At 46.2% G+C, this 27938-nt stretch overlaps 1 protein-coding gene across 1 annotated transcript in view; it reads left to right on the top strand.

Annotated features, from left to right (window-relative positions):
- Positions 1–27938, top strand: part of LOC121570749 (voltage-dependent P/Q-type calcium channel subunit alpha-1A-like) — a 123705-nt gene that overhangs the window by 6462 nt on the left and 89305 nt on the right. The window contains exons 2-3 of the mRNA XM_045221010.1: positions 14532–14637; positions 15624–15763. Coding sequence (XP_045076945.1) covers positions 14532–14637; positions 15624–15763 — 246 coding nt within the window. The remainder of the gene's footprint in view (positions 1–14531; positions 14638–15623; positions 15764–27938) is intronic.

The following is a 27938-nucleotide window of genomic DNA, read 5'->3' as shown; positions in this document are numbered from 1 at the left end:
GTTTATGAGCATGTATGCAAGGTAGAGTGTGTGTGTGCGCATGTGTGTATGTTTGTGTATCACTGTGTGACTGGGTATGTGTATGCGTGTGTTTGTGTAGTCTCTATACACCGAGTGTACAAAACATATATATATTATTGTTTTTATTTAAAAAATTTGCTATTCGAACGGTTATTACGGTGACCACAGTTATTTTGTCTGACCAATAACCGTCATCCAAAATTCCATGACTTCACAGCCTTAATTATCCATTAGAAATGGAAATTCACCCAGTCTGAAAAACAGGATACTCTGACCTGACTATACCTTTGCCAGGCCCACCCATGTACTGTGTATCTATAGCATGGATATACGCTGAGTGTACAAAACATTAGGAACACCTGCTCTTTCCATGACATAGACTGACCAGGTAAATCCAGGTGAACGCTATGATCCCTTATTGATGTCACTTGTTAAATCCACTACAATCAGTGTAGATGAAGGGGAAGAGACAGGTTAAAGAATGATTTTTAAGCCTTGAGACAATTGAGACATGGATTGTGTATGTGGGCAATTCAGAGGGTGAATGGGCAAGAGAAAAGATTTAAGTGCCTTTGAACGGGGTATGGTAGTAGGTGCCAGGCGCGCCGGTTTGTGTCAAGAACTGCAACACTGCTGGGTTTTTCATGCTCAACAGTTTCCTGTGTGTATCAGGAATGGTCCACCACCCAAAGGACATCCAGACAACTTTTAATTTTAATTTTATTTATTTCACCTTTATTTAACCAGGTAAGCCAGTTGAGAACAAGTTCTCATTTACAACTGCGACCTGGCCAAGATAAAGCAAAGCAGTGCAATTAAAAACAACAACAACACAGAGGTACATATGGGATAAACAAAACGTACAGTCAAAAACACAATAGAAAATCTATATACAGTGTGTGCAAATGTAGTAAGTTATGGAGGTAAGGCAATAAATAGGCCATAGTGCAAAATAATTACAATTTAGTATTAACACTGGAGTTATAGATGTGCAGAAGATGATGTGCAAATAGAGATACTGGGGTGCAAATGAGCAAAATAAATAACAATATGTGGATGAGGTAGTTGGGTGGGCTAATTACAGATGGGCTGTGTACAGGTGCAGTGATCGGTAAGCTGCTCTGACAACTGATATTTAAAGTTAGCTTCAGAGATTTTTGCAGTTCGTTCCAGTCATTGGCAGCAGAGAACTGGAAGGAATGGCGGCCAAAGGAGGTGTTGGCTTTGGGGATGACCAGTGAGATATACCTGCTGGAGCGCATACTACGGGTGGGTGTTGCTATGGTGACCAATGAGCTAAGATAAGGCGGGGATTTGCCTAGCAGTGATTTATAGATGACCTGGAGCCAGTGGGTTTGGCGACGAATATGTAGTGAGGACCAGCCAACGAGAGCGTACAGGTCACAATGGTGGGTAGTATATGGATGGCACTGTGATAGACTACATCCAATTTGCTGAGTAGAGTGTTGGAGGCTATTTTGTAAATGACATCGCCGAAGTCAAGGATCGGTAGGATAGTCAGTTTTACGAGGGCATGTTTGGCAGCATGAGTGAAGGAGGCTTTGTTGCGAAATAGGAAGCCGATTCTAGATTTAACTTTGGATTGGATAACTTGACACAACTGTGGGAAGCATTGGAGTCAACAAGCTTTAGACACCTTGTAGATTCCATGCCCCGACGAATTGAGGCTGTTCTGAGGGGAAAAGGGGGGGATCCAACTCAATATTAGGAAGGTGTTCTTAATGTTTTGTACACTCAGTGTGTGTGTGTGTGTGTGTGTGTGTGTGTGTGTGTGTGTGTGTGTGTGTGTGTGTGTGTGTGTGTGTGTGTGTGTGTGTGTGTGTAATGTGTGTGTGTGCCTCCCTGGACCACTCTGCCTGCCTCATACCACTGACTACTGACTACTGTCTGGTCATAGATGTGTGAATTGATCCATATTATGATTCCCCTGGGAAGGCTCTACTCTCACGTAGAACAACATGATAAAACTGAACCAGGATCAGTGTGTACAGGCCAGCTCAGGTTATCTGGCAGGTTGAAACTGACCTATGAACAGTTCTAACCACACTCATATTCCTTAGTCCCACATTACGATGCAGATTGTCCTGCGTCATTCTGATGACTCAAGTTTGTGAGTCACATTGAGTAACGTATCTGAAGTTAGGATTTCCATTTTTATTCCATTTTTAATTTTTATCTTTAACTCTGCATTGTTGGAAAATTACCTGTAAGTAACCATTTCACTATTAGTCTACACCTGTTGTTTATGAATTAGGTGACAAATAACATTTGATTTGATTCTGCCTATAACTTGGTGTAAAATCTGAATATTCTTGCGGATGGACTCTGTGTCATTAGCTAGGTTTCCATCCAATTGGTGACAGATTTTGACATAATATTCAAAAATCCGCATTTTCCCACCAGTGGTGTGTTTCCACCTGACGGACTTGATGCGGATAAAAATCAGTGCATGATGACGTAGTGTACACAAAATGTACTGTATGTTTTCATGCACCAAATAAAAATCTAAAGTTCATTGTGTTTCCATCGCATTTTCAACTCTATCGATATGTGGTTATAGGTCAATAAAGGGTGTTACATCTGTCAAAGCTTGTGTATTTCTCCTACTGGTGTTCGTAGCTTATAGGCCCAATCCTAAATTGAGAGAAGTGCACCTTTTGTGTAAATCATACATTGAAGTCAATGGGAAAATTGCAAGAGCATTTGATTTAAGCACAGTTAGGATTAGAGCCTATGTGTTTATCTCAGGATGCCTTATATTGTATCCTTGTCAATGTGTTTGGTGCCCTTGGTTGGGTGGATCTACTGTTTCCAGACCTCAGCCAGGTGGGGCTATCAGTCTCCTGGGGTTTCACCTTAGTCCTTGTTATTTGACCTGTTATTGTAACATTTTGTCCTTGTTCTAATCAATAGCAGATATAATGGCTTTTCAGAAGTGTGTTAAATTTGAACAGCAGCTTGTCCTGGATGGAGAGAGTTGATACTTTGCTCGGGAACAAACTGTGGCGCAAATGATACACACACGATGGAAGGATCTGGAAAGCCAGTTGGAATGTGTCTAGGTGGTTCAACTTCTCCAGCCTCTACATCTGCATTTGAGAGGATTAGAGAAAGGAGTGTATGTGTGTGCGTGCGTGTTTGTCCCAGTGGATTTAACTCATGTTAAGGTGTATTTGAACAAGGTCCTATAGGTCACAATTCAAGCAATTGCAGACAAAGGGTAACCACCAAGACCTTGTGTAAGTTGGTAGAGCATGGCGCTTGCAACGCCAGTGTTGTGGGTTCGATTCCCACGGGGGGCCAGTATGAAAAAATGAATAAAAAAAATGTATGCACACACGATGGAAGGAAAATGACTATGCTCTGGATAACAGCGTCTGCTAAATGACTAAAATGTAAAATGTAATTGAATCATGTGTGTTAGTGCTGGGTTAGGACAAAATCCTGCACACACTGCGTCCCTCCAGGATCATTCAGGAATGAAGCACAGGGGTGCAGTCGTTAGTGAGAGTTTTTTTTGTGTGCAGAGGTCAGGGGTCAACAGCTCCAGTCTTCCAGCACCACATCATCTTCTGGTTTCCCTTCTCCCTCTGTAATCAGAGACTGAACCAGGACTCCCCAGGCAATCCATCAATGGCATTCATTGATCAATTATTGATCAACAGGAATTTGGAACTGAAAGGACCTGGTGTAGAGGTTGGAGAGTTGGTTAGAGAAGTGATGTGCTGCAGGGAGAGACCGTGGTCCAAGCCCTTATGATCAAATGTGCAGCTTATCAACCTGGCCTCAGGGCAATTTGTAAGATTTGGTACACAAATTTGTTCCTTCCATTTAGTATGATATATTATGCTATGTTAGGTTACATTATGAATGGAATAGCGGTCGTACAATATCATACGAATTAGAGGATGTATAGTTTCATACATCTTACCCGGTTATACAATATCATACTATTTGGATGAACTAACTAATCAGAACTATTGGAGGACGTATAGTATATTTCCCTGAGCCCAGGCTGCTTAATGCACCATAATAACAAAGGAGAATTTCGAGGAGAATTTACATTGCTGGTTAGAAGAACTAACGACAAAGGTTAGGATAATTTACATAGCAGGCTAGGTGAATTAGGTTAAGGTTAGGAAAATGGTTAGGGGAAGGGTTAGCTAAAACTTCATTTTAAGGGTACCTAATAAACCATTTATAAGGCATTTATAAATTGTGTGTTCACCATTTATTAATCATTACTCCCACATTTGTAAATGTTAGTAAGCTAGTTATTCACACATTTATATGTAATTAAACATCCTGTATTGTGTGCTTATTCTTTTACCAGGTACTGCTGGAATGTCTACCAATGGCATGCCCATCTTTTTGTGAGAAATTACACTGGTCACTCAACATTTATAAAGTATTTATAAAGTATAAATAACGCTTACTTTAGATGAGGGACTTTTATACCATTTCAGCCAGTAGTTTTGAAAGTGGTGTTCATGAGCCAAAAAATGTTTGTGTACTATGTCAGCAATTATTTTACTATGTCATCCATTTCGTATGATATATTACGTCCTGCAATTTTATTTTTGTTATTATTATTATTTAGTTTTTTGGGCAATTCGTATGATATATTACGAATCCAATTCGTACAATATGTTATGGATTTGTTGTGCTTGAGATCCAATACTGCATCTTTAACTAATGATTAGTAAATGGTAGTAAATGACCGTCACAGCCTTAATTATCCATTAGAAATGGAAATTCACCCAGCTTACTTTGACCTGACTATAGCTTAGCCAGGCCCACCCAAGTACTGTGTATCTATAGTGTGGATATGCAGTGCATTCGGAAAGTATTCAGACCCGTTGACTTTGTCCACATTTTGTTACGTTACAGCCTTATTGTAAAATTAATAAAATCGTTTTTTCCCCTCATCAATCTACACACAATACCCCATAATGACAAAGCAAACACAGGTTTTTTGAAATTTTTGAAAATGTATTACAAATAGAAAACGGAAATATCACATTTACATAATTTTTACACCCTTTACTCAGTACTTTGTTGAAGCACCTTTGGCAGCGATTACAGCCTCAAGTCTTCTTGGGTATGATGCTACAAGCATGGCACACCTGTATTTGGGGAGTTTCGACCCATTCTTCTCTGCAGATCCTCTCAAGCTCTGTCAGGTTGGATGGGGAGCGTCGCTGCACAGCTATTTTCAGGTCTCTCCAGAGATGTTCGATCGGGTTCAAGTCCGGGCTCTTGCTGGGCCACTCAAGGACATTCAGATATTTGCTTTGAAGCCACTCCTGCTTTGTCTTGGCTGTGTGCTTAGTGTCGTTGTCCTGTTGGAAGTTGAACCTTCGCCCCAGTCTGAGGTCCTGAGCGCTCTGGAGCAGGTTTTCATCAAGGATCTCTCTGTACTTTGCTCCATTCATCTTTCCCTCGATCCCGACTAGTCTCCCAGTCCCTGCCACTGAAAAACATCCCCACAGCATGATGCTGCCACCACCATGCTTCACCGTAGGAATGGTGCCAGGTTTCCTCCAGATGTGACGCTTGGCATTCAGGCCAAAAAGTTCAATCTTGGTTTCATCAGACCAGAGAATATTGTTTCTCATGGTCTGAGAGTCCATTTAGCAAACCCCAAGCAGGATATCTTGTGCCTTTTACTGAGAAGTGGCTTCCATCTGGCCACTGTACCATAAAGGCCTGATTGGTGGAGTGCTGCATAGATGGTTGTCCTTCTGGAAGGTTCTCCCATCTCCACAGAGGAACTCTGGAGCTCTGTCAGAGTGACCATCGGGTTCTTGGTCACCTCCCTGACCAAGGCCCTTCTCCCCGGTTGCTCAGTCAGGCCGGGCGGCCAGCTCAAGGAAGAGTCTTGGTTCCAAACTTCTTCCATTTAAGAATGATGGAGGCCAATGTGTTCTTGGGGACCTTCAATGCTGCAGAAATGTTTTGGTACTCTTCCCCAGATCTGTGCCTCGACACAATCCTGTCTCGGAGCTCTACAGACAATTCCTTTGACCTTATGGCTTGGTTTTTGCTCTGACATGCACTGTCAACTGTGGGTCCTTATATAGACAGGTGTGTGCCTTTCCAAATCATGTCCAATCAATTGAGTTTACCACAGGTGGACTCCAATCATGCTGTAGAAACATCTCACGGATGTGGAAGCAGGATGCACCTGAGCTCAATTTCGAGTCTCAGAGCAAAGGGTCTGAATACTTATGTAAATAAGGTATTTCTGTTTTTTATTTTTATACATTTGCAAACATTTCTAAAAACCTGTTTTCACTTTGGGGTTATGGGGTATTGTGTGTAGATTGATGAGGGAAAAAAAAAATTTAATCAATTTTAGAAAAGGCTGTAACGTAACAAAATGTGAAGAAAGGGAAGGGGTCTGAATACTTTAGGAACTCTTTCCATGACATAGACTGACCAGGTGAATCCAGATGAAAGCTATGATCCCTTATTGATGTCACTTGTTAAATCCACTACAATCAGTGTAGATGAAGGGGAGGAGACAGGTTAAATAATGAGATTTAAGCCAATTGAGCCATAGATTGTGTATGTGTGCCACTCAGAAGGTGAATGGACAAGACAAAAAATGTAAGTGGCTTTGAATGGGGTATGGTAGTAGGGGCCAGGCGCACCGGTTTGAGTGTGTCACAAACTGCATTGCTGCTGGGTTTTTCACGCTCAACAGTTTCCCGTGTGTATCAAGAATGGCCCACCACCCAAAGGACATCCAGCCAACCTGACACAACTGTGGGAAGCATTGGAGTCAACATGGGTCAGAATCCCTGTGCAACGCTTTTGACACCTTGTGGAGTCCATGCCCTGATGAATTAAGGCTGTTCTGAGGGCAAAAGGGGGTGCAACTCAATATTAGGAAGGTGTTCTTAATGTTTTGTACACTCAGTGTATGTCGTGTTTATATAGGTAATGTTACTCTCTCTCTCTCTCTCTCTCTCTCTCTCTCTCTTTCTGTCTGTCTGTTCCCTTCCCTCTCTCTCCATCTCTCAGTCTTGCGTTCTAGCGTTCCGCTGAATTATTCAGTTTTGATGGCAGGCTGGTACTGTATGTGTTTATTTCAGTGTGTAAATGTGTTTGTGAGTGTATGTGTGTGTATGTATATGTGTGTGTTTGAGTATGTGTGTGTCTGTGTACGTTTATTTGTGGGGGGGTGGAGCAATGCTATTTTTGGGAGCCGGGTGCGGAGTGCGGAGAAAGAGAAGGAAAAGGACAAAGAGGGAGAGCAAGAGAGAGAGAATTAACGAGAGAGAGAAAAATAGAGAGAGAGCGTTGTTGATGGATGGATATTTCATGCTGGTGTTCTTTAGTCACATGCTCCTGCTGCTACCAGACCAACCTGCTCTCTGTGCAGACACCTGCCTCCACCTGCAGTACACACACACACACACACACGCACACACACACACACACGCACACACACACGCACACACACACGCACACACACGCACGAACGCACACACACAGCATAACAAACGTGACAGTGACAAGTATGACACAGAGGCATGAGACATATGGGCTAGAGAGGGCCAGAGTGAGGCTAGGTGCTGGAGGGACAGATACAGCCACAGAGGCTGAGCATATCTAAACTGAGGCTAGAGGCAGAGGCTATTATATAATTTACAGCTGGAGACTAATACTATTTTTCACTATCATATAGAACTTGATGTAGTGATGCTAGTGTGCATGGGACATTATATAATGTCAGCATACATGCAGCATACTATACTGTGCCTTTATTTGACCAGAAAACCCCTAGATTAATCTTTGTCCAAATGGCTTTCTCTCCAAGTCTCTTTATAGCCAGGTGAAATGACTGGTTCGGTTGTTGTTCTTCCATTTGCATCCCAGTCTCTCCTTTTGCCGTTCTGTCAAATCAATCCAAAGCTTTGCATTGTGTAAGGAGAAGAGATGAGGAAAGAAGACCATTTCAGGCTATCGAGTCCCAGCCATTCCATGTGTATTACATAACTGAGGATGGAGAGAGAAAGGGAGAGAGGAGAGAGGGAAAGAGGGATGTGACAGGGAAAAGGGGGAGGTAAAATGAGGTAAATTATGACCCCAGCCTCTGTTCATCTGTCAGTGTAGCTAGTGACAGGAGACAAGATGGATGAGGCTGTAGGGTCAGCACACAAGGTACATGGAAGCGCACACACGCTCATACACATGCACATCCACACACGTGTGTACACACACAAACACACATATGCACGCATGCATGCACAAACACAACACGTGTGCAGAGCACATACATTCATCCCACAGAAGCTCATAGGAACATACATATATGGAGAGACATGAAAAAGAGTTGTGGGTATTTGGGCCATTTAGCTTTGTGTTAGTTGTTTATACATGACCTGCAGGCTTGGTTTGTTCTGTTAATAGAGGAGCAGCTTGGGTATGGCTATTGGCTATGTTTATGTGGGGGAAGACGGAAGAGAGGCATTTAGTGTACTGTGTGTGTGTGTATGTGTGTGTGTGTGTGTGTGTGTGTGTGTGTGTGTGTGTGTGTGTGTGTGCGTGCGTGCGTGCGTGCGTGTGTGTGTGCATGTGTTGGAGGTGGGGTATTGGCAATGTGTGTGTAGATAGTTTTTGTGTGTGTTTGGGGAGGAAATAGCGCAGATGGTAGTATTGGCTGTAGTGTGTGTGCGTGTGTGTGTGTGTGTGCGTGCATGCATGCGTTGAGGGTGGGCTATTGGCAATGTGTGTGTAGATCGTTTTTGTGTGTGTTTGGGGAGGAAATGGCGCAGATGGTAGAATTGGCTGTAGTGTGTGTACTTGCATTTGTTTGAACATGCAATTGCATTTGTACTTGTGTGTGTCACATTGGCCACATGAAGTGGCAGTAGCGCAAGCAGCAGTGTCAGCTTCCCCCTCCCCCATCCTTTCTGAATGGAACAACGTCATCATCGTCTACTGAGACAAGATGGTGTCTGTGTGTGGAGGGAGAGACAGGGTGGTCTAATGTGCTGCTATTACTCATTGCCAATCGGATGACATTTAATGAGCGTGAGAGTGGGCCAAGTCTGCATGTACAGTGGGGACAAAAAGTATTTAGTCAGCCACCAATTGTGCAAGTTCTCCCACTTAAAAAGATGAGAGAGGCCTGTAATTTTCATCATAGGTACACGTCAACTATGACAGACAAATTGAGGAAAAAAAATCCAGAAAATCACATTGTAGGATTTTTAATGAATTTATTTGCAAATTATGGTGGAAAATAAGTATTTGGTCACCTACAAACAAGCAAGATTTCTGGCTCTCACAGACCTGTAACTTCTTCTTTAAGAGGCTCATCTGTCCTCCACTCGTTACCTGTATTAATGGCACCTGTTTGAACTTGTTATCAGTATAAAAGACACCTGTCCACAACCTCAAACAGTCACACTCCAAACTCCACTATGGCCAAGACCAAAGAGCTGTCAAAGGACACCAGAAACAAAATTGTAGACCTGCACCAGGCTGGGAAGACTGAATCTGCAATAGGTGAGCAGCTTGGTTTGAAGAAATCAACTGTGGGAGCAATTATTAGGAAATGGAAGACATACAAGACCACTGATAATCTCCCTCGATCTGGGGCTCCACGCAAGATCTCACCCCGTGGGGTCAAAATGATCACAAGAACGGTGAGCAAAAATCCCAGTGCAAGACGTGTCCCCCTGCTTAAGCCAGTACATGTCCAGGCCCATCTGAAGTTTGCTAGAGTGCATTTGGATGATCCAGAAGAGGATTGGGAGAATATCATATGGTCAGATGAAACCAAAATATAACTTTTTGGTAAAAACTCAACTCGGTCGTGTTTGGAGGACAAAGAATGCTGAGTTGCATCCAAAGAACACCATACCTACTGTGAAGCATGGGGGTGGAAACATCATGCTTTGGGGCTGTTTTTTCTGCAAAGGGACCAGGACGACTGATCCGTGTAAAGGAAAGAATGAATGGGGCCATGTATCGTGAGATTTTGAGTGAAAACCTCCTTTCATCAGCAAGGGCATTGAAGATGAAACGTGGCTGGGTCTTTCAGCATGACAATGATCCCAAACACACCGCCCGGGCAACGAAGGAGTGGCTTCGTAAGAAGCATTTCAAGGTCCTGGAGTGGCCTAGCCAGTCTCCAGATCTCAACCCCATAGAAAATCTTTGGAGGGAGTTGAAAGTCCGTGTTGCCCAGCGACAGCCCCAAAACATCACTGCTCTAGAGGAGATCTGCATGGAGGAATGGGCCAAAATACCAGCAACAGTGTGTGAAAACATTGTGAAGACTTACAGAAAACGTTTGACCTGTGTCATTGACAACAAAGGGTATATAACAAAGTATTGAGAAACTTTTGTTATTGACCAAATACTTATTTTCCACCATAATTTGCTAATAAATTCATTAAAAATCATACAATGTGATTTTCTGGATTTTTTCCCCTCATTTTGTCTGTCATAGTTGACGTCTACCTATGATGAAAATTACAGGCCTCTCTCATCTTTTTAAGTGGGAGAACTTGCACAATTGGTGGCTGACTAAATACTTTTTTCCCCACTGTATGATCGACATGTGTAGTGTGTGTGTGTGTGTGTGAGACACATATTGGGTGTGTGTGCATGAGTGTTTGTGTGTGTGTGCTCTGCTGCTGGTAACCTACTTTCCCCGAGCCCACTCACTGCTGAGGAGGAGAAACACTGCAATCCTTTCACACCCCTCCTTTATCCCTCTCTTCTCTTGTTTCTCCACTGCCTCTGCTGCTTCTTGCAGCTTACTTCTATTTTTCACTAATTTCCTTCTCTGGTTTTCAGACCATGATCCTCTTTCTTTCGTTCTACCTCTTTTCAGTCATTTTTGCACCCTCAAGACTGCCAACTTTCTCTCTTTATCTCTCTCTTTCTCTCTCTCTCTCTCTCTCTCTCTCTCTCTCTCTCTCTCTCTCTCTCTCTCTCTCTCTCTCTCTCTCACTCTCTCTCTCTCTCTCTCCAATTTTCTCTTCTTCTCCCATTCTCTCTCTCTCTCTCTCTCTCTCTCTCTCTCTCTCTCTCTCTCTCTCTCTCTCTCTCTCTCTCTCTCTCTCTCTCTCTCTCTCTCTCTCGCTCTCTCTCTGTAGGGATAGAGTGAAAGAAGGGTAGTGAATGGAAACACAGAGAGTGGCTGAAGGTGAAATGGGTGGAATCGAGAGAGAGAGAGAGAGAGAGAGAGAGAGAGAGAGAGAGAGAGAGAGAGAGAGAGAGAGAGAGAGAGAGAGAGAGAGAGAGAGAGAGAGAGAGAGAAAAAAAAAGGACTTCATGAGGTTGTGGGGAGATGGGGGGAGAGAAAGGCTAGTGCACTATGCCTTTGTGTGTATGTGGGGGTTTCTTGCTAACCAAATTATCTGCTATCAGACTCCCTCCCTCCCTTTCCCTGTAGATATGTGTGATACGTTTGTAGAGTTGTTGCTATAGCTGTTTGTGTCTAGCAGTCGGTGTTACATATAAGATATATAAGCTATAATAAAGGAAAGGGTGTGTGTTATGTTGCTGACTGTAGCTCAGTGAAGCAGTGGCAGCCAACAGCAGCTCCAGTATGAGGAGCTCCACTGTTTGCTCACTCTTCTCTCCTGGCAGGACAACTGTCTCTGATCTCCCATCATCCCCATTACACGCACACACGCAAGCACACACGCACCAACACACACACACACACACACACACGCATGCACACACACACACACACACGCACACAAAGACATGCACATACACACAGGTAAACCTTCATGGACACACATAGACGCGCAAGTGTGCGCACACGCATTCACACAGACATACATGCAAGCACACGCACACACACACACACACACACACACATCATCATCACTCCACACCATAAAGCTAAGGGAGTGAAGGAGTAGGGTGGAGAGAGAGACAAAGAGACTGAGAGACTGAGAGACTGAGAGACTGAGAGACTGAGAGACTGAGAGACTGAGAGACTGAGAGACAGAGAGACAGACTGAGAGACTGAGAGACTGAGAGACTGAGAGACCGAGAGAGAGAGTGAGTGACTGAGAGAGAGAGAGACTGAGAGACTGAGAGAGAGACTTAGAGACAGAGAGACTGAGAGAAAGAGAGAGAGAGGGACTGAGAGAGAGAGAGACTGAGAGACAGGGATTGCAACATCCACCCCCTCCTTTTCTCTCTCTCTCTCCCTTTGTCTTCCCTTGCTTTTAACTCTGTCATGTTGCTATATATAGCGTGGTGAGGAGGGAGGAAGGAGAGATTCATAATTGAAGGTTCTTGGCAGCATGGATCAGAGCACTGGCCACATTAATAAGCAGAGTGTGTGTGTGCAACACAACACCAGCACAAAATGTGCAGACTGGGAACTTGACACACTTCACAATGGGGACAACACACACAAACGCACACACACACACACGCATGCACGCACACAGACACACACCAACACACACACACGCACGCACACACACACGCACACACACGCACCACAGTGCAGTGCAGACACATCAAAGAAGCAGGTAGGAGTGAGTCCATTCAGTCCTGCTGAGAAGACACTCTCCACTCATTCATCTCCATTAGAGGGCAAAAACACATGATGCACAACCAGGAAACACACACACATATCCACTCTCCCTGCTAATCACTCTCTGACTCTGTCCCTCTGTCGCTTTCTCTCTCTCTCTCTCTTTTTCTCACTCTCTCTCTCTCTCTCTCTCTCTCTCTCTCTCTCTCTCTCTCTCTCTCTCTCTCTCTCTCTCTCTCTCTCTCTCTCTCAATTCAATTCAATTCAATTCAATTTCAATTCAATTTAAGGGCTTTATTGGCATGGGAAACGTATGTTAACATTGCCAAAGCAAGTGAAGTAGATAGTAAACAAAAGTGAAATAAACAATAAATATTAACAGTAAACATTACACTCAGAAGTTACAAAAGAATAAAGACATTTCAAATGTCATATTATGTATATATACAGTGTTGTAACAATGTGCAAATAGTCTCTCTCTCTCTCTCTCTCTCTCTCTCTCTCTCTCTCTCTCTCTCTCTCTCTCTCTCTCTCTCTCTCTCTCTCTCTCCCTCTCTCTCTCTCTCTCTCTCTCTCTCTCTTTCTCTCTCTCTCTCTTTATAGCCCTTAGTCCTTCTGTATATAGAGCCAAACGTTGATGTCACACTGAATCATACTCACTGCTTAGGCCTCTTCCCTGCACTGGCCATAACAATGACTCTGTGTGAGTGTGTGTGTGTGTGTGTGTGTGTGTGTGTGTGTGTGTGTGTGTGTGTGTGTGTGTGTGTGTGTGTGTGTATGTGTATGTGCCAGCAGCAGATATTCATATGTTTAAATATACAACATGGTTAGTAATAGGCCCATGTGTCATCGCTCTGTGTGTGTGACATCATTCTGTGTGCGTGTGTTTGTGTGTGCGTGCACATATGTTTCTGTGTATGTGTGCACGTACACGTGTGTGTGTATGTGTCCTCTGTGTGTGTGTGTCAGTGTGTATCAACATGCAGCGGGGCTGTGTGTGAGTAACTGTGTAATGACAGCCCATTAGAATCATGCCTGGTGTACGTCTGACTGACTCACTCACACTGGGCCCTGCAGCATTGCATTACGTTACACACACATCGACACACACATCGACACACACACATTTCACCACAGGCCCCATCAGGCATCAGGGAACAGCTGTCTGACCCTGTGTGTGGATGTGTGTGTGTGTGTGTGTGTGTTCACGCCTGAGTGTGTGTACATACTATTCATCTAGGGTGGCTGTACAGCTGCTTTTCTTACCACCAAAGGTGTAGTCTGTCCTAATCCCCATCACCTATGTGTATTTGTGTGTAATGCACGTTAACACAGTTATTGCAATGTTAATGTTTACAATGCATCTGTTGGTCTCGACCTGCTCTAGATCTCAGCCCATTCAGGAAACACTATACTGTGCGTAGGGGAGGTGTTAGCTATGGCTGTAGTATCATGTCCAATAAATCATCAAGATCTTTTCTCAACTGTATGTATTCGATCATGTGGTTATGATTGGCCAATAGCTACTGTATATCATTGTTCTTTTTGACTGGGAGTTTTAATTGTCTACTCAATATTATATTTATGATATTCAAATATGTTATTATGATATACACACATTTGTTATAAATGTTATAACATTCGGGAATTCGGGAATAACTGAGTCAGTTAAGTATCAGATTGCTGGCGCCTTGTCCTCTTCATGTCCTCTCTGTCTGTCCTCTCCTCCCTGGTTTCTTCCTGTCCTCTCTGTCTGTCCTCTCCTCCCTGGTTTCTTCCTGTCCTCTCTGTCTGTCCTCTCCTCCTGGTTTCTTCCTGTCCTCTCTGTCTGTCCTCTCCTCCCTGGTTTCTTCCTGTCCTCTCTGTCTGTCCTCTCCTCCCTGGTTTCTTCCTGTCCTCTCTGTCTGTGCTCTCTGTCCTCTCCTCCCTGGTTTCTTCCTTGACTGTGCTCTCTCACTCCGTTTGAGTGGTTGATCCTGGCCACCATTTGTGCTAACTGTATCGTCCTGGCTCTGGAGCAACATCTGCCTGATGGAGACAAGACTCCTCTATCTGAACGTCTGGTACGTCACACACACACTGGATACACACGTGTGCAGGCTCACACACACACACACACACACACACACACACACACACACACACACACACACACACACACACACACACACACACACACACACACATACGTGAATTTGTCACACACACATACGTACACACACCCACGTATGAATCCATACACACACACATACACATTTGTGCACGCACACGCCTGCATGAATGCGCACAAATACTAACACAGACCACAGACACACACATGAATGCGTGCACACACGTACATATACCAATCTCACACCCATACTGTAAGCGTACATGCTATACTGTACAGGTGTATATACATGGGTCAATGATCACGTTTCTTTGTGTATACATTAGTGTTACGTTGTATAGTGTAATGTGTGAACACCACACCTTTCCCCCTGGATGAATACTATTCAATTCAGATCAGTTCCCTTCACTGATCCTGCTCCTTTCATCTTTCTATCCTCTCAGCACCATAGAGTCTTACTTCATACTGTCTAATATCTTGGATTATGTCATATATATTGTGTTTTTAAAGGGGCAATCTGCGGTTGGTACATACATTTTTGGACTTTGTACCCATTGATTCTTGAAGAATATAACTTATTTACATACCCAATCGGAACCCAAAACAATAATATAAGCTTGTTTTACTCCATTGTTTGTAAACTGCAGATTGTCCCTTTAAGTTGAACTGGGTTAAATCTGAGCCCTCTTCTACCCCCCCTCTCTCTCTCTCTCTCTCCGCTCTCTCTCTCTCTCTCTGTCTCTCTCTCTCTCTCTCTCTCTCTCTCTCTCTCTCTCTCTCTCTCTCTCTCTCTCTCTCTCTCTCTCTCTCTCCTCTCTCTCTCTCTCTCTCTCTCTCTCTCTTTCTCTCCCTCTCTCTCTCTCTCTCTCTCTCTCTCTCTCTCTCTCTCTCTCTCTCTCTCTCTCTCTCTCTCTCTCTCTCTCTCTCTCTCTCCTTTAGGATGACACTGAGCCCTACTTCATAGGGATCTTCTGTTTTGAGTCAGGCATTAAGATCCTGGCTCTAGGATTTGCCTTCCATAAGAACTCCTACATAAGGAACGGATGGAATGCCATGGACTTTGTAGTAGTATGCACAGGGTGAGTTTTGAGAAACACACACACACACACCCACGCACCTACACCCACACATACGCAGATACACACTCGAACATGAGTGCACACCTTTGTATACACAGTAGCCAGTAGACGCAGTATGCCCGCACACATGCACACAAACACGCTACACCCACACTCATTCACTGAAACAAACACACCAAGAAGCTGCTGTGCACCATATTGTAAACAAAGACGTTCACGCCGACAAACAGATCATGTGATCACATGCTAGAAAGAGCGAGGGGTCATATGTCTGATATGTGTATGTATGTATGCGTGTAGGTATGTAGATATGTATGTATATGTATGTACAGTGAGGGAAAAAAGTATTTGATCCCCTGCTGATTTTGTATGTTTGCCCACTGACAAAGAAATGATCAGTCTATAATTTTAATGGTAGATTTATTTGAACAGTGAGAGACAGAATAACAACAAAGAAATCCAGAAAAAACGCATGTCAAAAATTTTATAAATTGATTTGCATTTTAATGAGGGAAATAAGTATTTGACCCCCTCTCAATTAGAAAGATTTCTGGCTCCCAGGTGTCTTTTATACAGGTAACGAGCTGAGATTAGAAGCACACTCTAGTGCTCCTAATCTCAGCTTGTTACCTGTATAAAAGACACCTGTCCACAGAAGCAATCAATCAATCAGATTCCAAACTCTCCACCATGGCCAAGGATGTCTCTCCAAGGATGTCAGGGACAAGATTGTAGACCTACACAAGGCAGGAATGGGCTACAAGACCATCGCCAAGCAGCTTGGTAAGAAGGTGACAACAGTTGGTGCGATTATTCGCAAATGGAAGAAACACAAAATAACTGTAAATCTCCCTCGGCCTGGGGCTCCATGCAAGATCTCACCTTGTGGAGTTGCAATGCGGTGAGGAATCAGCCCAGAACTACACGGGAAGATCTTGTCAATGATCTCAAAGCAGCTGGGACCATAGTCACCAAGAAAACAATTGGTAACACACTACGCCGTGAAGGTCTGAAATCCTGCAGCGCCCGCAAGGTCCCCCTGCCCAAGAAAGCACATATACAGGCCCGTCTGAAGTTTGCCAATGAACATATGAATGATTCAGAGGAGAACTGGGTGAAAGTGTTGTGGTCAGATGAGACCAAAATGGAGCTCTTTGGCATCAACTCAATTCGCCGTGTTTGGAGGAGGAGGAATGCTGCCTATGACCATAAGAACACCATCCCCACCGTCAAACATGGAGGTGGAAACATTATGCTTTGGGGGTGCTTTTCTGCTAAGGGGACAGGACAACTTCACCACATCAAAGGGATGATGGACGGGGCCATGTACCATCAAATCTTGGGTGAGAACCTCCTTCCTTCAGCCAGGGCATTGAAAATGGGTCGTGGATGGGTATTCCAGCATGACAATGACCCAAAACACACGGCCAAGGCAACAAAAGAGTGGCTCAAGAAGAAGCACATTAAGGTCCTGGAGTGGCCTAGCCAGTCTCCAGACCTTAATCCCATAGAAAATCTGTGGAGGGAGCTGAAAGTTCGAATTGCCAAATGTCAGCCTCGAAACCTTAATGACTTGGAGAAGATCTGCAAAGAGGAGTGGGACAAAATCCCTCCTGAGATGTGTGCAAACCTGGTGGCCAACTATAAGAAACGTCTGACCTCTGTGATTGCCAACAAGGGTTTTGCCTACCAAGTACTAAGTCATGTTTTGCAGAGGGGTCAAATACTTATTTCCCTCATTAAAATGCAAATCAATTTATAACATTTTTGACATGCGTTTTTCTGGATTATTTTGTTGTTATTCTGTCTCTCACTGTTCAAATAAACCTACCATTAAAATTATAGACTGATCATGTCTTTGTCAGTGGGCAAACGTACAAAATCAGCAGGGGATCAAATACTTTTTTCCCTCACTGTATGATTGTATGTACTGTATGTATGCATGTAGGTATGTACAGTGCATTCGAGTCTCATAGCAAAGGGTCTGAATACTTATGTAAATGTAATATTTCCATTTTTTATTTTGAATACATTTGCAAAAATGTCTAAAAGCCTGTTTTTGCTTTGTCATTATGGGGTATTGTGGAGGAAAAAAACATTTTAATCAATTTTAGAATAAGGCTGTAACATAACAAAATGTGGAAAAAGTCAAAGGGTCTGAATACTTTCTGAATGCACCGTATGTATGTATGTATGTATGTATGTATGTATGTATGTATGTATGTGTGCATGCTAGTGCTAGTGTGTGTTTGTGTGCATGTGTGCCTACGTGCCAATGTATTAAAAAAGTATGAAAATGTATGCACTCACTACTGTAAGTCGCTGTGGATAAGAGCTTCTGCTAAATGACTTAAATGTGTGTGTGTGTGTGTGTCTGTATGCGTACGTGCATTCGTACATGCAAATATGCGTGTGTGTGTGTGTGCCGTGTGTGTGTTTAAATGTGTGTGTCTCTCTGCTCTCCCACCTTAATGAGTGTACTCAGACAGAGACAGGATCACAGCACTGCAGGGAGAGACAGCCAGGGGAGAGAACAAATGTCACATCAACACTGAGCGAGAGAGCAGGGAGGATGAGAGTGGGAGGAGGGATGAGAGGGGAGGGGGAGAGAGAGAGCGGGAGAGAGAGAAAGCAAGAGAGAGGGTAGGAGGGGGAGGGGGAGGGGGAGAGAGAACAGAGGGAGAGAGGGCGAGAGAGGGGGAATTCATGAGGGAAAAAGGAAATGGAGGAAAAAATGCATGGAGAGCATGAAGAGAGGAGAGGACACAGGAGACATGCACACCTCTCTCCTCCCTCCATCCCTATGACTTTCCTCCTCTCTGCCCTACTGCCTCTCTCTCTCTCTCTCTCTGTCTCTCTCTTTCTCTCACTGTCACGAGTTACAAAGCCAGAACCCAGAAGCAGACCAGGACAAGGTAAGTTGAAACGAAGGTGAGTGTTTATTTACAAATTCAAGAGTGATGCTGAGTAATCCAGGGAACAGAGCGGGCGGCGTTGATTAGTTGTTGGGGGTGCAGTGGTTGATCCGATCATGGCTCGGCAGCCGCCGACCACCAGGCAGAGGTTGGATGAAGGTTCCGGACGAGTGACTGCAGATGGAACAAAACGGAGGTAAGTAAACAACAAACCAACAAGGTGCAAAACAACAAAACTAACGCTAGAAGCTCTAAGACTGATACTCTGGTAAACCTACTGTTCATGGCTAACGATCCGGCAGGGAATGGATGTTAGGCCAGAGCCTAAGAAGGGTGATGATCAGGACCAGGTGTGCAGATTGCTGATGGGATGCAGGTGCGGAAATCAAGAGAGCTCCCCGGAGCGTTCCAGAACCCTCGGGAAACTGGAGATCACGAGCAGAAAAACTAGTCCACAGACAGGACCCGACTCAGACTGCCGGGATCGTTACAGTACCCCCCTCCGACGAACGCCACCGGGCGGACTCCCCGGAGCGCCAGGATGGAGGCGGTAGAAGTCACGGATGAGGTCAGCATCTAGGATCTGTCGCCGCGGAATCCAACTCCTCTCTTCAGGACCATACCCCTCCCAGTCCACGAGATACTGGAAACCCCGGCCCCGCCGTCTGGAATCCATGATGCGTCGCACCGTGTAGGCAGGACCACCTCCGATCATCTGAGGAGGAGGAGGAGGAGGCGGAGGAGGCAACAGAGGACTGAGGAAAACAGGCTTGAGGCAGGAGACATGAAAGGTGGGATGGACTCTGAGCGTCCTCGGGAGTTTGAGTCGAACTGCCACCGGATTGATCACCTTCTCCACCACAAACGGACCAATGAACTTCGGTAACAACTTCCTAGACTCAGTCCGTAAAGGAAGATCCCGTGTGGCCAACCAGACCCTATCTCCGATGGTATAGGTGGGAGCGGGGATCCGGCGACGATTCGCCTGGAGCTGATACCGGTCCGAAACTCTAAGGAGTGCCTTTCTGGCCCGATGCCAGGTCCGGTGGCAACGACGAATATGGGCCTGAACAGAAGGCACTGAGAGCTCCTTCTCCTGAGAAGGGAACAAGGGAGGTTGGTAGCCATACAGGCACTGGAAGGGAGACATCCCAGTGGCAGATGTAGGGAGAGTATTGTGGGCATACTCAACCCAAGGCAACTGAGAGACCCAGGAGGTGGGGTTGGAAGAGGCCAGGCAGCGTAGCGTGGATTCCATCTTCTGGTTGGCTCTCTCCGCCTGACCATTAGATTGGGGGTGAAAACCAGATGTGAGACTGACTGTAGCTCCAATGGCCAAACAGAAGGACTTCCAGACAGCAGAGGTAAACTGAGGGCCACGGTCGGAAACGATATCACTGGGCAAACCGTGGACCCTGAAAACCTCCCTAACCAGGATCTCGGACGTCTCCGAGGCAGAGGGAAGCTTGGCAATTGGCACAAAGTGGGCGAACTTGCTGAATCTGTCCACGATAGTCAGAACGACCGTGTTCCCCTCAGAAGCGGGCAACCCAGTGACAAAGTCCAGGGCCAGATGCGACCATGGTCGCGGGGAATAGGAAGGGGGTGAAGTAGTCCAGAGCTGGGCCGATTGGTACTCTTATTCTGCGCACACACTGGACAGGCAGCAACATAACCCCGAGTATCCTCGGCCATGGCAGGCCACCAAAAAGCGTCTGCGAAGAAACGCCATCGTCCGAGCCACGCCAGGGTGACAAGCCATCTTGCTGGCGTGGGACCATTTGAGGACCGCAGGACGAACCGACTCAGGCACAAACAACCGACCGGGTGGACCGTTACTGGGACCGGGCTGCGTCCGAAGGGCCGCCATCACCTCCTCCTCAATCTTCCACCTAACAGCTCCCACGACGCAGTTCCGGGGAGAATTGTCTCGGTCTTGGACCCACTCTCCTCCGTCTTGGAGAACATCCGAGACAAGGCGTCCCGCCTTGCCGTTCTTAGATCCAGGTCGGAACGTCAGGGAAAAAATTGAATCGTCCGAAAACAACGACCACCTGGCCTGACGGGAGTTGAGACGTCTAGCCGATTGCACGTAAGCAAGATTCTTGTGGTCAGTCCAGACAATAAACGGTTGCTCCGCCCCCTCCAACCAGTGGCGCCACTCCTCCAAGGCAAGTTTCACCGCGAGAAGCTCCCGGTTACCCACATCGTAATTCCTCTCCGCAGGCGAAAGGCGACGAGAGTAGTAGGCGCAGGGATGGAGTTTACTGTCCGTGGAGCATCGCTGCGACAGGATGGCGCCAACTCCCACATCAGACGCGTCCACTTCAACGACGAACTGACGGGCCGTGTCCGGTTGAGAGAGAATCGGTGCGTTGGTGAATCGCCTCTTCAAATCCAGAAACGCTCGATCCGCCTCCGGATTCCACTTGAAGCTCCTGATACTGGAAGTCAAGGCAGTTAACGGAGCGGCCACACGGCTGTAATCCCGGATGAATCTGCGGTAGAAATTCGCAAACCCCAAAAATCTCTGGAGCTGCAATCTCGTACCGGGCTGGGCCCATTCCAGGACCGCTCTAACCTTCTCCTGGTCCATCCTAATCTCTCCCCTGGAGATGATGTACCCGAGAAAGGATGTCGTGTGGGCGTGAAACTCGCACTTCTCGGCCTTCACGAACAGGCGATTCTCCAACAATCGCTGCAGAACCTGCCGGACATGCTGGACGTGGTCGGAAGGTTCCTTCGAGAAGATCAGAATGTCATCCAGATAAACAAACACAAAGAGACCGATCATATCTCTCAGGACGTCGTTCACCATACTCTGGAATACCGCTGGAGCATTGGTCAGTCCAAACGGCATCACCTGATACTCGAAGTGACCCATCGGTGTATTGAAACCCGTCAACCACTCGTCTCCCTCTCTGATCCGGACCATGTGATACGCATTGCGTAGGTCTAGCTTGGTGAACACCGTAGCACCCTGTAAGGAGTCGAAGGCAGAACTCATCAAGGGCAGGGGATACTTGTTCTTGACCGTGATGTCATTCAACCCCCGATAATCAATACACGGTCGAAGAGAGCCATCCCTCTTACCCACAAAGAAGAATCCTGCCCCCAGGGGGTGATGACGAGGGACGAACGAGACCAGCAGCTAGGGACTCCTTGATGTAGGTCTCCAAAGCCTCACGTTCAGGGCGGGAGATACTGTATAACCTTCCCTTGGGGTAGACAGCTCCAGGGAACAGGTTGATGGCACAATCATATGGTCGGTGGGGAGGGAGTGACAGAGCCTTCTGCTTACTGAACACTTCCCCAAATCGTGATATGTCTCGGGAACCAGGGACAAATCTGGGGGTTTAGCCTCAATCACCTGACTGGGAACCGAATGGGGACAGGCAGTCTTGAGACAGTTAGCATGACAATCAAGGCTCCAACTCGTTACCTTGCCCGTCACCCAATCGAACGTGGGATTGTGTTCCTTCAGCCAGGGGTATCCAAGGACCAGAGGAACATGGGAAGACGGCAGAATGAAGAATGAAATCATCTCCGAATGATTCCCCCGACAACAGCATCTTAACCGGTTCAGTCCTCATCGTGATACGTGCCAGACTACTGCCGTTCAGAGTGGTCGCTTCAATGGCTTCCGGCAATTGCTCCTTGGAAAGCCCCAGCTGTTCCACCAACTCGGCATCAAGAAAGCTTCCATCGGCACCTGAATCGATAAAAGCGTTAATCGCTAAGCTCTGATTCCTGTTCACAAGGGTAGCCGGGAAACGGGGTCTGACAGAGGTATTGAGAGGTCGAAACTGGCTCGCTAAAAGTCCTCCCAACTTTAGCGAGCCGCGCAGTTTGACGACCGCCGGGAACAGGTGGCGAGGTAATGTCCCGAACCACCACAGTAGAGGCAACAGTTAGTCCTACGTCTGAGTTGGCGTTCCTCCTTGGTTAACCCGTGCCGCCCTACTTGCATTGGTTCCGAATCGGAGACAGGACCTCTCCACTAATCCTGTGTGGTGGACGATGATCGACGTATTCTGGTCCAATCCCCGACCCGACTGGAACCTGAGAAGCTGATCGATTGGACGGACCCCATTGCTTCTCCCTCCTTCGCTCTCGGACTCGATTATCCACCCGAATAGACAAGGCTACCAAGCTGTCCAGGTCACTAGGCTCCGGATAGGAGATCAACTCATCCTTGAGCTGCTCCGACAGACCCTGGTAAAAGGCCGCTTGCAGAGACTCCTCATTCCACCCACTCTCCACAGCCAACGTCTTGAACTCGATCACGAAGTTGGCCACGCTGCGAGTTCCTTGGTGAAGCGAAAACAGGCGCCTAGCTGCGTCCCTCCCTCGGACGGAATGGTCGAAAAGCTTCCTCAGCTCGGCCGTGAACCCCTGGTATGAAGCCATGCAGGGGTCTTGTCGTTCCCAAACGGCTGAAGCCCACTCCAGCGCTCGACCACGCAGCAACTCAATCACAAAGGCTATCCTAGCCTTGTCTGTGGCATAAGAGTAGGGCTGTAGATCGAACACTAACCCACACTGCATAAGGAAAGAACGGCATCTTCCCAGCTCCCCCTCATATTTATCCGGCGTCGGAACCTTGGGCTCACGGAAGGACACCGCTCCAGACGCGGCAGGCGAGATGGGTGAAACCGGTAGTGGATCCTCCACCGGAAACTGGCGCTGGTTCTGGACCTCCGTCAGACCGGTAGAAAGGTTCCGAACTGCCAACGCGATCTCCTGTAGCTCCGTGCTATGATGGCCCAACATCTTCTCCTGATGGGTAATGGCATGGCGAACAGAGTCCAGGTCCGCTGGGTTCATTACTGGCCGGATCGTTCTGTCACGAGTTACAAAGCCAGAACCCAGAAGCAGACCAGGACAAGGTAAGTTGAAACGAAGGTGAGTGTTTATTTACAAATTCAAGAGTGATGCTGAGTAATCCAGGGAACAGAGCGGGCGGCGTTGATTAGTTGTTGGGGGTGCAGTGGTTGATCCGATCATGGCTCGGCAGCCGCCGACCACCAGGCAGAGGTTGGATGAAGGTTCCGGACGAGTGACTGCAGATGGAACAAAACGGAGGTAAGTAAACAACAAACCAACAAGGTGCAAAACAACAAAACTAACGCTAGAAGCTCTAAGACTGATACTCTGGTAAACCTACTGTTCATGGCTAACGATCCGGCAGGGAATGGATGTTAGGCCAGAGCCTAAGAAGGGTGATGATCAGGACCAGGTGTGCAGATTGCTGATGGGATGCAGGTGCGGAAATCAAGAGAGCTCCCCGGAGCGTTCCAGAACCCTCGGGAAACTGGAGATCACGAGCAGAAAAACTAGTCCACAGACAGGACCCGACTCAGACTGCCGGGATCGTTACACTCACTAGACCGACATGTCCTCCAGCTGTGGGCTAAGTACTCTGTGTGCATGACAGACCCTCTAGTCCTCTTTTCCCCTTTTCCTCTCTCCCTTTTTATTTTTGTCCTCTTTACCTCTTTTGCTATGCCTCTGCCATCCCCTCTTTTTACTCTCCATCTCTCTCTCTCCCTCTGCTCCTGTATCATTGTTGTTCTCTCTCTCTCTCTCTCTCTCTCTCTCTCTCTCTCTCTCTCTCTCTCTCTCTCTCTCTCTCTCTCTCTCTCTCTCTCTCTCTCTCTCTCTCTCTCTCTCTCTCTCTCTCTCTCTCTCTCTCACTCTCTCTCTCCCTATTCATCTGTTAATTTCTTTCCATTTCTCTCCCCTCTTTTTTTCTAGCTTCCTTCCTCATTCCTTTCTTTCCTGTGTACTCTTTCCTTACAGTAACAGACAGACAGAGTTGTGTGTGTGTGTGTGAGAGCGAGAGATCTAATTTGAATATAGTATCAATCCATAGGTCCAATAGGTTTTAGAGTGTAGGCATGTATGTGTTGTCTGTCTGTCTGTCTGTCTCTCTCTCTCTCTCACTCTCTCTCTCTCAACCTGCTCTGTCCTAACATACTTATGTCTGAGAGAGAGAGAGAGAGAGAGAGAGAGAGAGAGGGAGAGAGAGAGCAGGATAGTGGAAATGAGTGAGTCAGTAAGAGAAGAAGAGAGGGATAAGCTTACATTGAGGGAAGGCAGAATGGGGGCAGGAAAATGGTTGCCTGTGTTTACTGTATGCATGTTTATTTGACTGCGTGTGTGTAGCAATATCAAGAGAGAGGTATTTTAAGACCAGTTTCTGAAAAGAGGAGGTAAAAACCAGTAGGGATATGCAGGCTGGCTGGAGCAGAGAGATACTGAATAAAGAAGGAGTGAAACGAAGAGAGAGCAGGAAAGAGAGAGAAAGGGGAAAGATGGCTGATTGCGTGAAAGCTACATGATCCTGTGTGCGTCTCTCCGATCCCTCGGGCCTCGCTTAGCGAGAGGGAGAGCAAGACAGAGAGAGAGAGAGAGAGAGAGAGAGAGAGAGAGGGAAAGGGGAGAGGAGGGGTAGAGAGGTGTAACTGTAGAACCAATATACTTATAAAGAGAGATGGAGGTTTGTACGATAGTTGAGGGAGGAGAGAGAAGGGAATACCAAAAGGGGAAGGCAGATACATACACTACATGACCAAAAGTATGTGGACACCTGCTCGTTGAACATCTAATTCCAAAATCATGGCCATTAATATGGAGTTGGTCCCCCCTTTGCTGCTATAACAACCTCCACTCTTCTGGGAAGGCTTTCCACTAGATGTTGGAACATTGCTGTTGGGTCTTGCTTTCATTCAGCAACAAGAGCACTAGTGAGGTCAGGCTCCAGAGAACACGTTTTCACTGCTCCAGAGTCCAATGGCAGCGAGCTTAACACCACTCCAGCCGACGCTTAGCATTGCTCATGGTGATCTTAGGCTTGTGTGTGGCTGCTCGGCAATGGAAACCCATTTCATGAAGCTCCCGACTAACAGTTATTGTGCTGATATTGCTTCCAGTTTGGAACTCGGTAGGGATGTTGCAACCGAGGACAGTTGATTTTTACGCGCTTCAGCACTCGGCAATCCCGTTCTGTGAGCTTGTGTTGCCTACCACTTCGCGGCTGAGCCGTTGTTGTCATAGACGTTTCCACTTCACAATAATAGCGCTTACAGTTGACCGGGGAAGCTCTAGCAGGGCAGAAATTTGGAAAGGTGGCATCCTATGACGATGCCAGCACAGACTGGAATATGTTCCAGGATTCTTCCGATAGCATTGAGTACACCACATCAGTCACTGGCTTCATCAATAAGTGAATCGATGACGTCATCCCCACAGTGACCATACGTACATACCCCAACCAGAAGCCATGGATTACAGGCAACATCCGCACTGAGCTAAAGGATAGAGCTGCCGCTTTAAAGGTGTGGGACTCTAACCCGGACGCTTATAAGAAATCCCGCTATAACCTCCTACGAACCATCAAACAGGCAAAGAGTCAATACAGGACTAAGATTGAATCGTACTACACTGGCCCTGACGCTCGTCGGATGTGGCAGGGCTTGAAAACTATTACAGACTACAAAGGGAAGCACAGCCGCGAGCTGCCCAGTGACACAAGCCTACCAGACGAGTTAAACACTTCTATGCTCGCTTCGAGGCAAGCAACACTGAAGCATGCATGAGAGCATCAGCTGTTCCGGATGACTATGTGATCACGCTCTCCGTAGCCAATGTGAGTAAGACTTTTAAGCAGATCAACATTCACAAGGCCGCAGGGCCAGACGGATTACCAGGATGTGTACTCTGAGTATGCGCTGGGAATTGTCTTCACTGACATTTTCAACATGTCCCTGACTGAGTCTGTAATACCAACATGTTTCAAGAAGCCCACCATAGTCCCTGTGCCCAAGAACACTAAGATAACCTGCCTAAATGACAGGAATGAAAAAAGAGGACTGAGCACACCCACATTCTCATCGATGGGGCTGTAGTGGAACAGGTTGAGAGCTTCAAGTTCCTTGGTGTCTACATCACCAACAAACAATCGTAGTCCAAACACACCAAGACAGTCGTGAAGAGGGCACGACAAAGCCTATTCCCCCTCAGGAGACTGAAAAGATTTGGGATGGGTCCTCAGATCCTCAAAAAGTTATACAGCTGCACCATCGAGAGCATCCTGACTGGTTGCATCACCGCCTGGTATGGCAACTGCTCGGCCGCCGACCGCAAGGCACTACAGAGGATTGTGGGCCTCCTGTAGCTCAGTTGGTAGAGCATGGCGCTTGCAACACCAGGGTTGTGGGTTCGATTCCCACAGGGGGCCAGTATAAAAAATGTATGCACTCACTAACTGTAAGTCGCTCTTGATAAGATCATCTGCTAAATGACTAAAATGTGAAATGTAGTGCGTATTGCCCAGTACATCACTGGGGCCAAGCTTCCTGCCTACCAGGACCTCTATACCAGGCGGTGTCAGAGGAAGGCCCTAAAAATTGTCAAAGACTCCAGCCACCCTAATCATAGACTGTTCTCTCTGCTACTGCACGGCAAGCGGTACCGGAGCGCCAAGTCTAGGTCCAAAAGGCTTCTTAACAGCTTCTACCCCCAAGCCATAAGACTCCTGAACAGCTAATCATGGCTACCCTGACTATTTGCATTGCCCCACCCCACCCCACCCCTTCTTTTACGCTGCTGCTACTCTGTTTATTATATATGCATAGTCACTTTAACTCTACCCACATGTACATATTACCTCAATTACCTCGACAAACCGGTGCCCCCGCACATTGACTCTGTACTGGTACCCCCTGTATATAGCCTCCCTACTGTTATTTTATTTTTCTGCTGCTCTTTAATTATTTGCTATTTTAAATTTTTTACTTAACACTTTTTTTTATTTTCTTAAAAACAGCATTGTTGGTTAAGGGCTTGTAAGTAAGCATTTCACTGTAAGGTCTACACCTGTTGTATTCTGCGCATGTGGCAAATAACATTTGATTTGATTTGATGTTGACAGTCACTGTGCTCTTCATCAAGGCCATTCTACTGCCAATGTTTGTCTATGGAGATTACATGTCTGTGTGCTTGATTTTATACACCTGTCAGCTACGGGTGTGGCTGAAATAGCCAAATCTACTAGAAAAAGGAGAGTACTCAAGAGAAATCATGAAATAGAGGGAGAGGAGAAAATAGAGGGAAAAGAAAGAGGTTAGAAAGCGAAAGAAAGAGATGAAAAATAATGAAAGAGAGAGAGAAAAAAAGAGAGAAAGAGAGAATAAGATAGAAAGAGCTACAGAGACAGAGAAAAAGGTTGAGACAGATAGAGACAGAGACAGAGAAAC

This window comes from Coregonus clupeaformis, chromosome 7 (assembly GCF_020615455.1).
Source record: "Coregonus clupeaformis isolate EN_2021a chromosome 7, ASM2061545v1, whole genome shotgun sequence".
NCBI lineage: Eukaryota > Metazoa > Chordata > Actinopteri > Salmoniformes > Salmonidae > Coregonus > Coregonus clupeaformis.
Note: the sequence above shows the minus strand (reverse complement) of the source record. Positions and strands in the feature narration are given on the sequence as shown.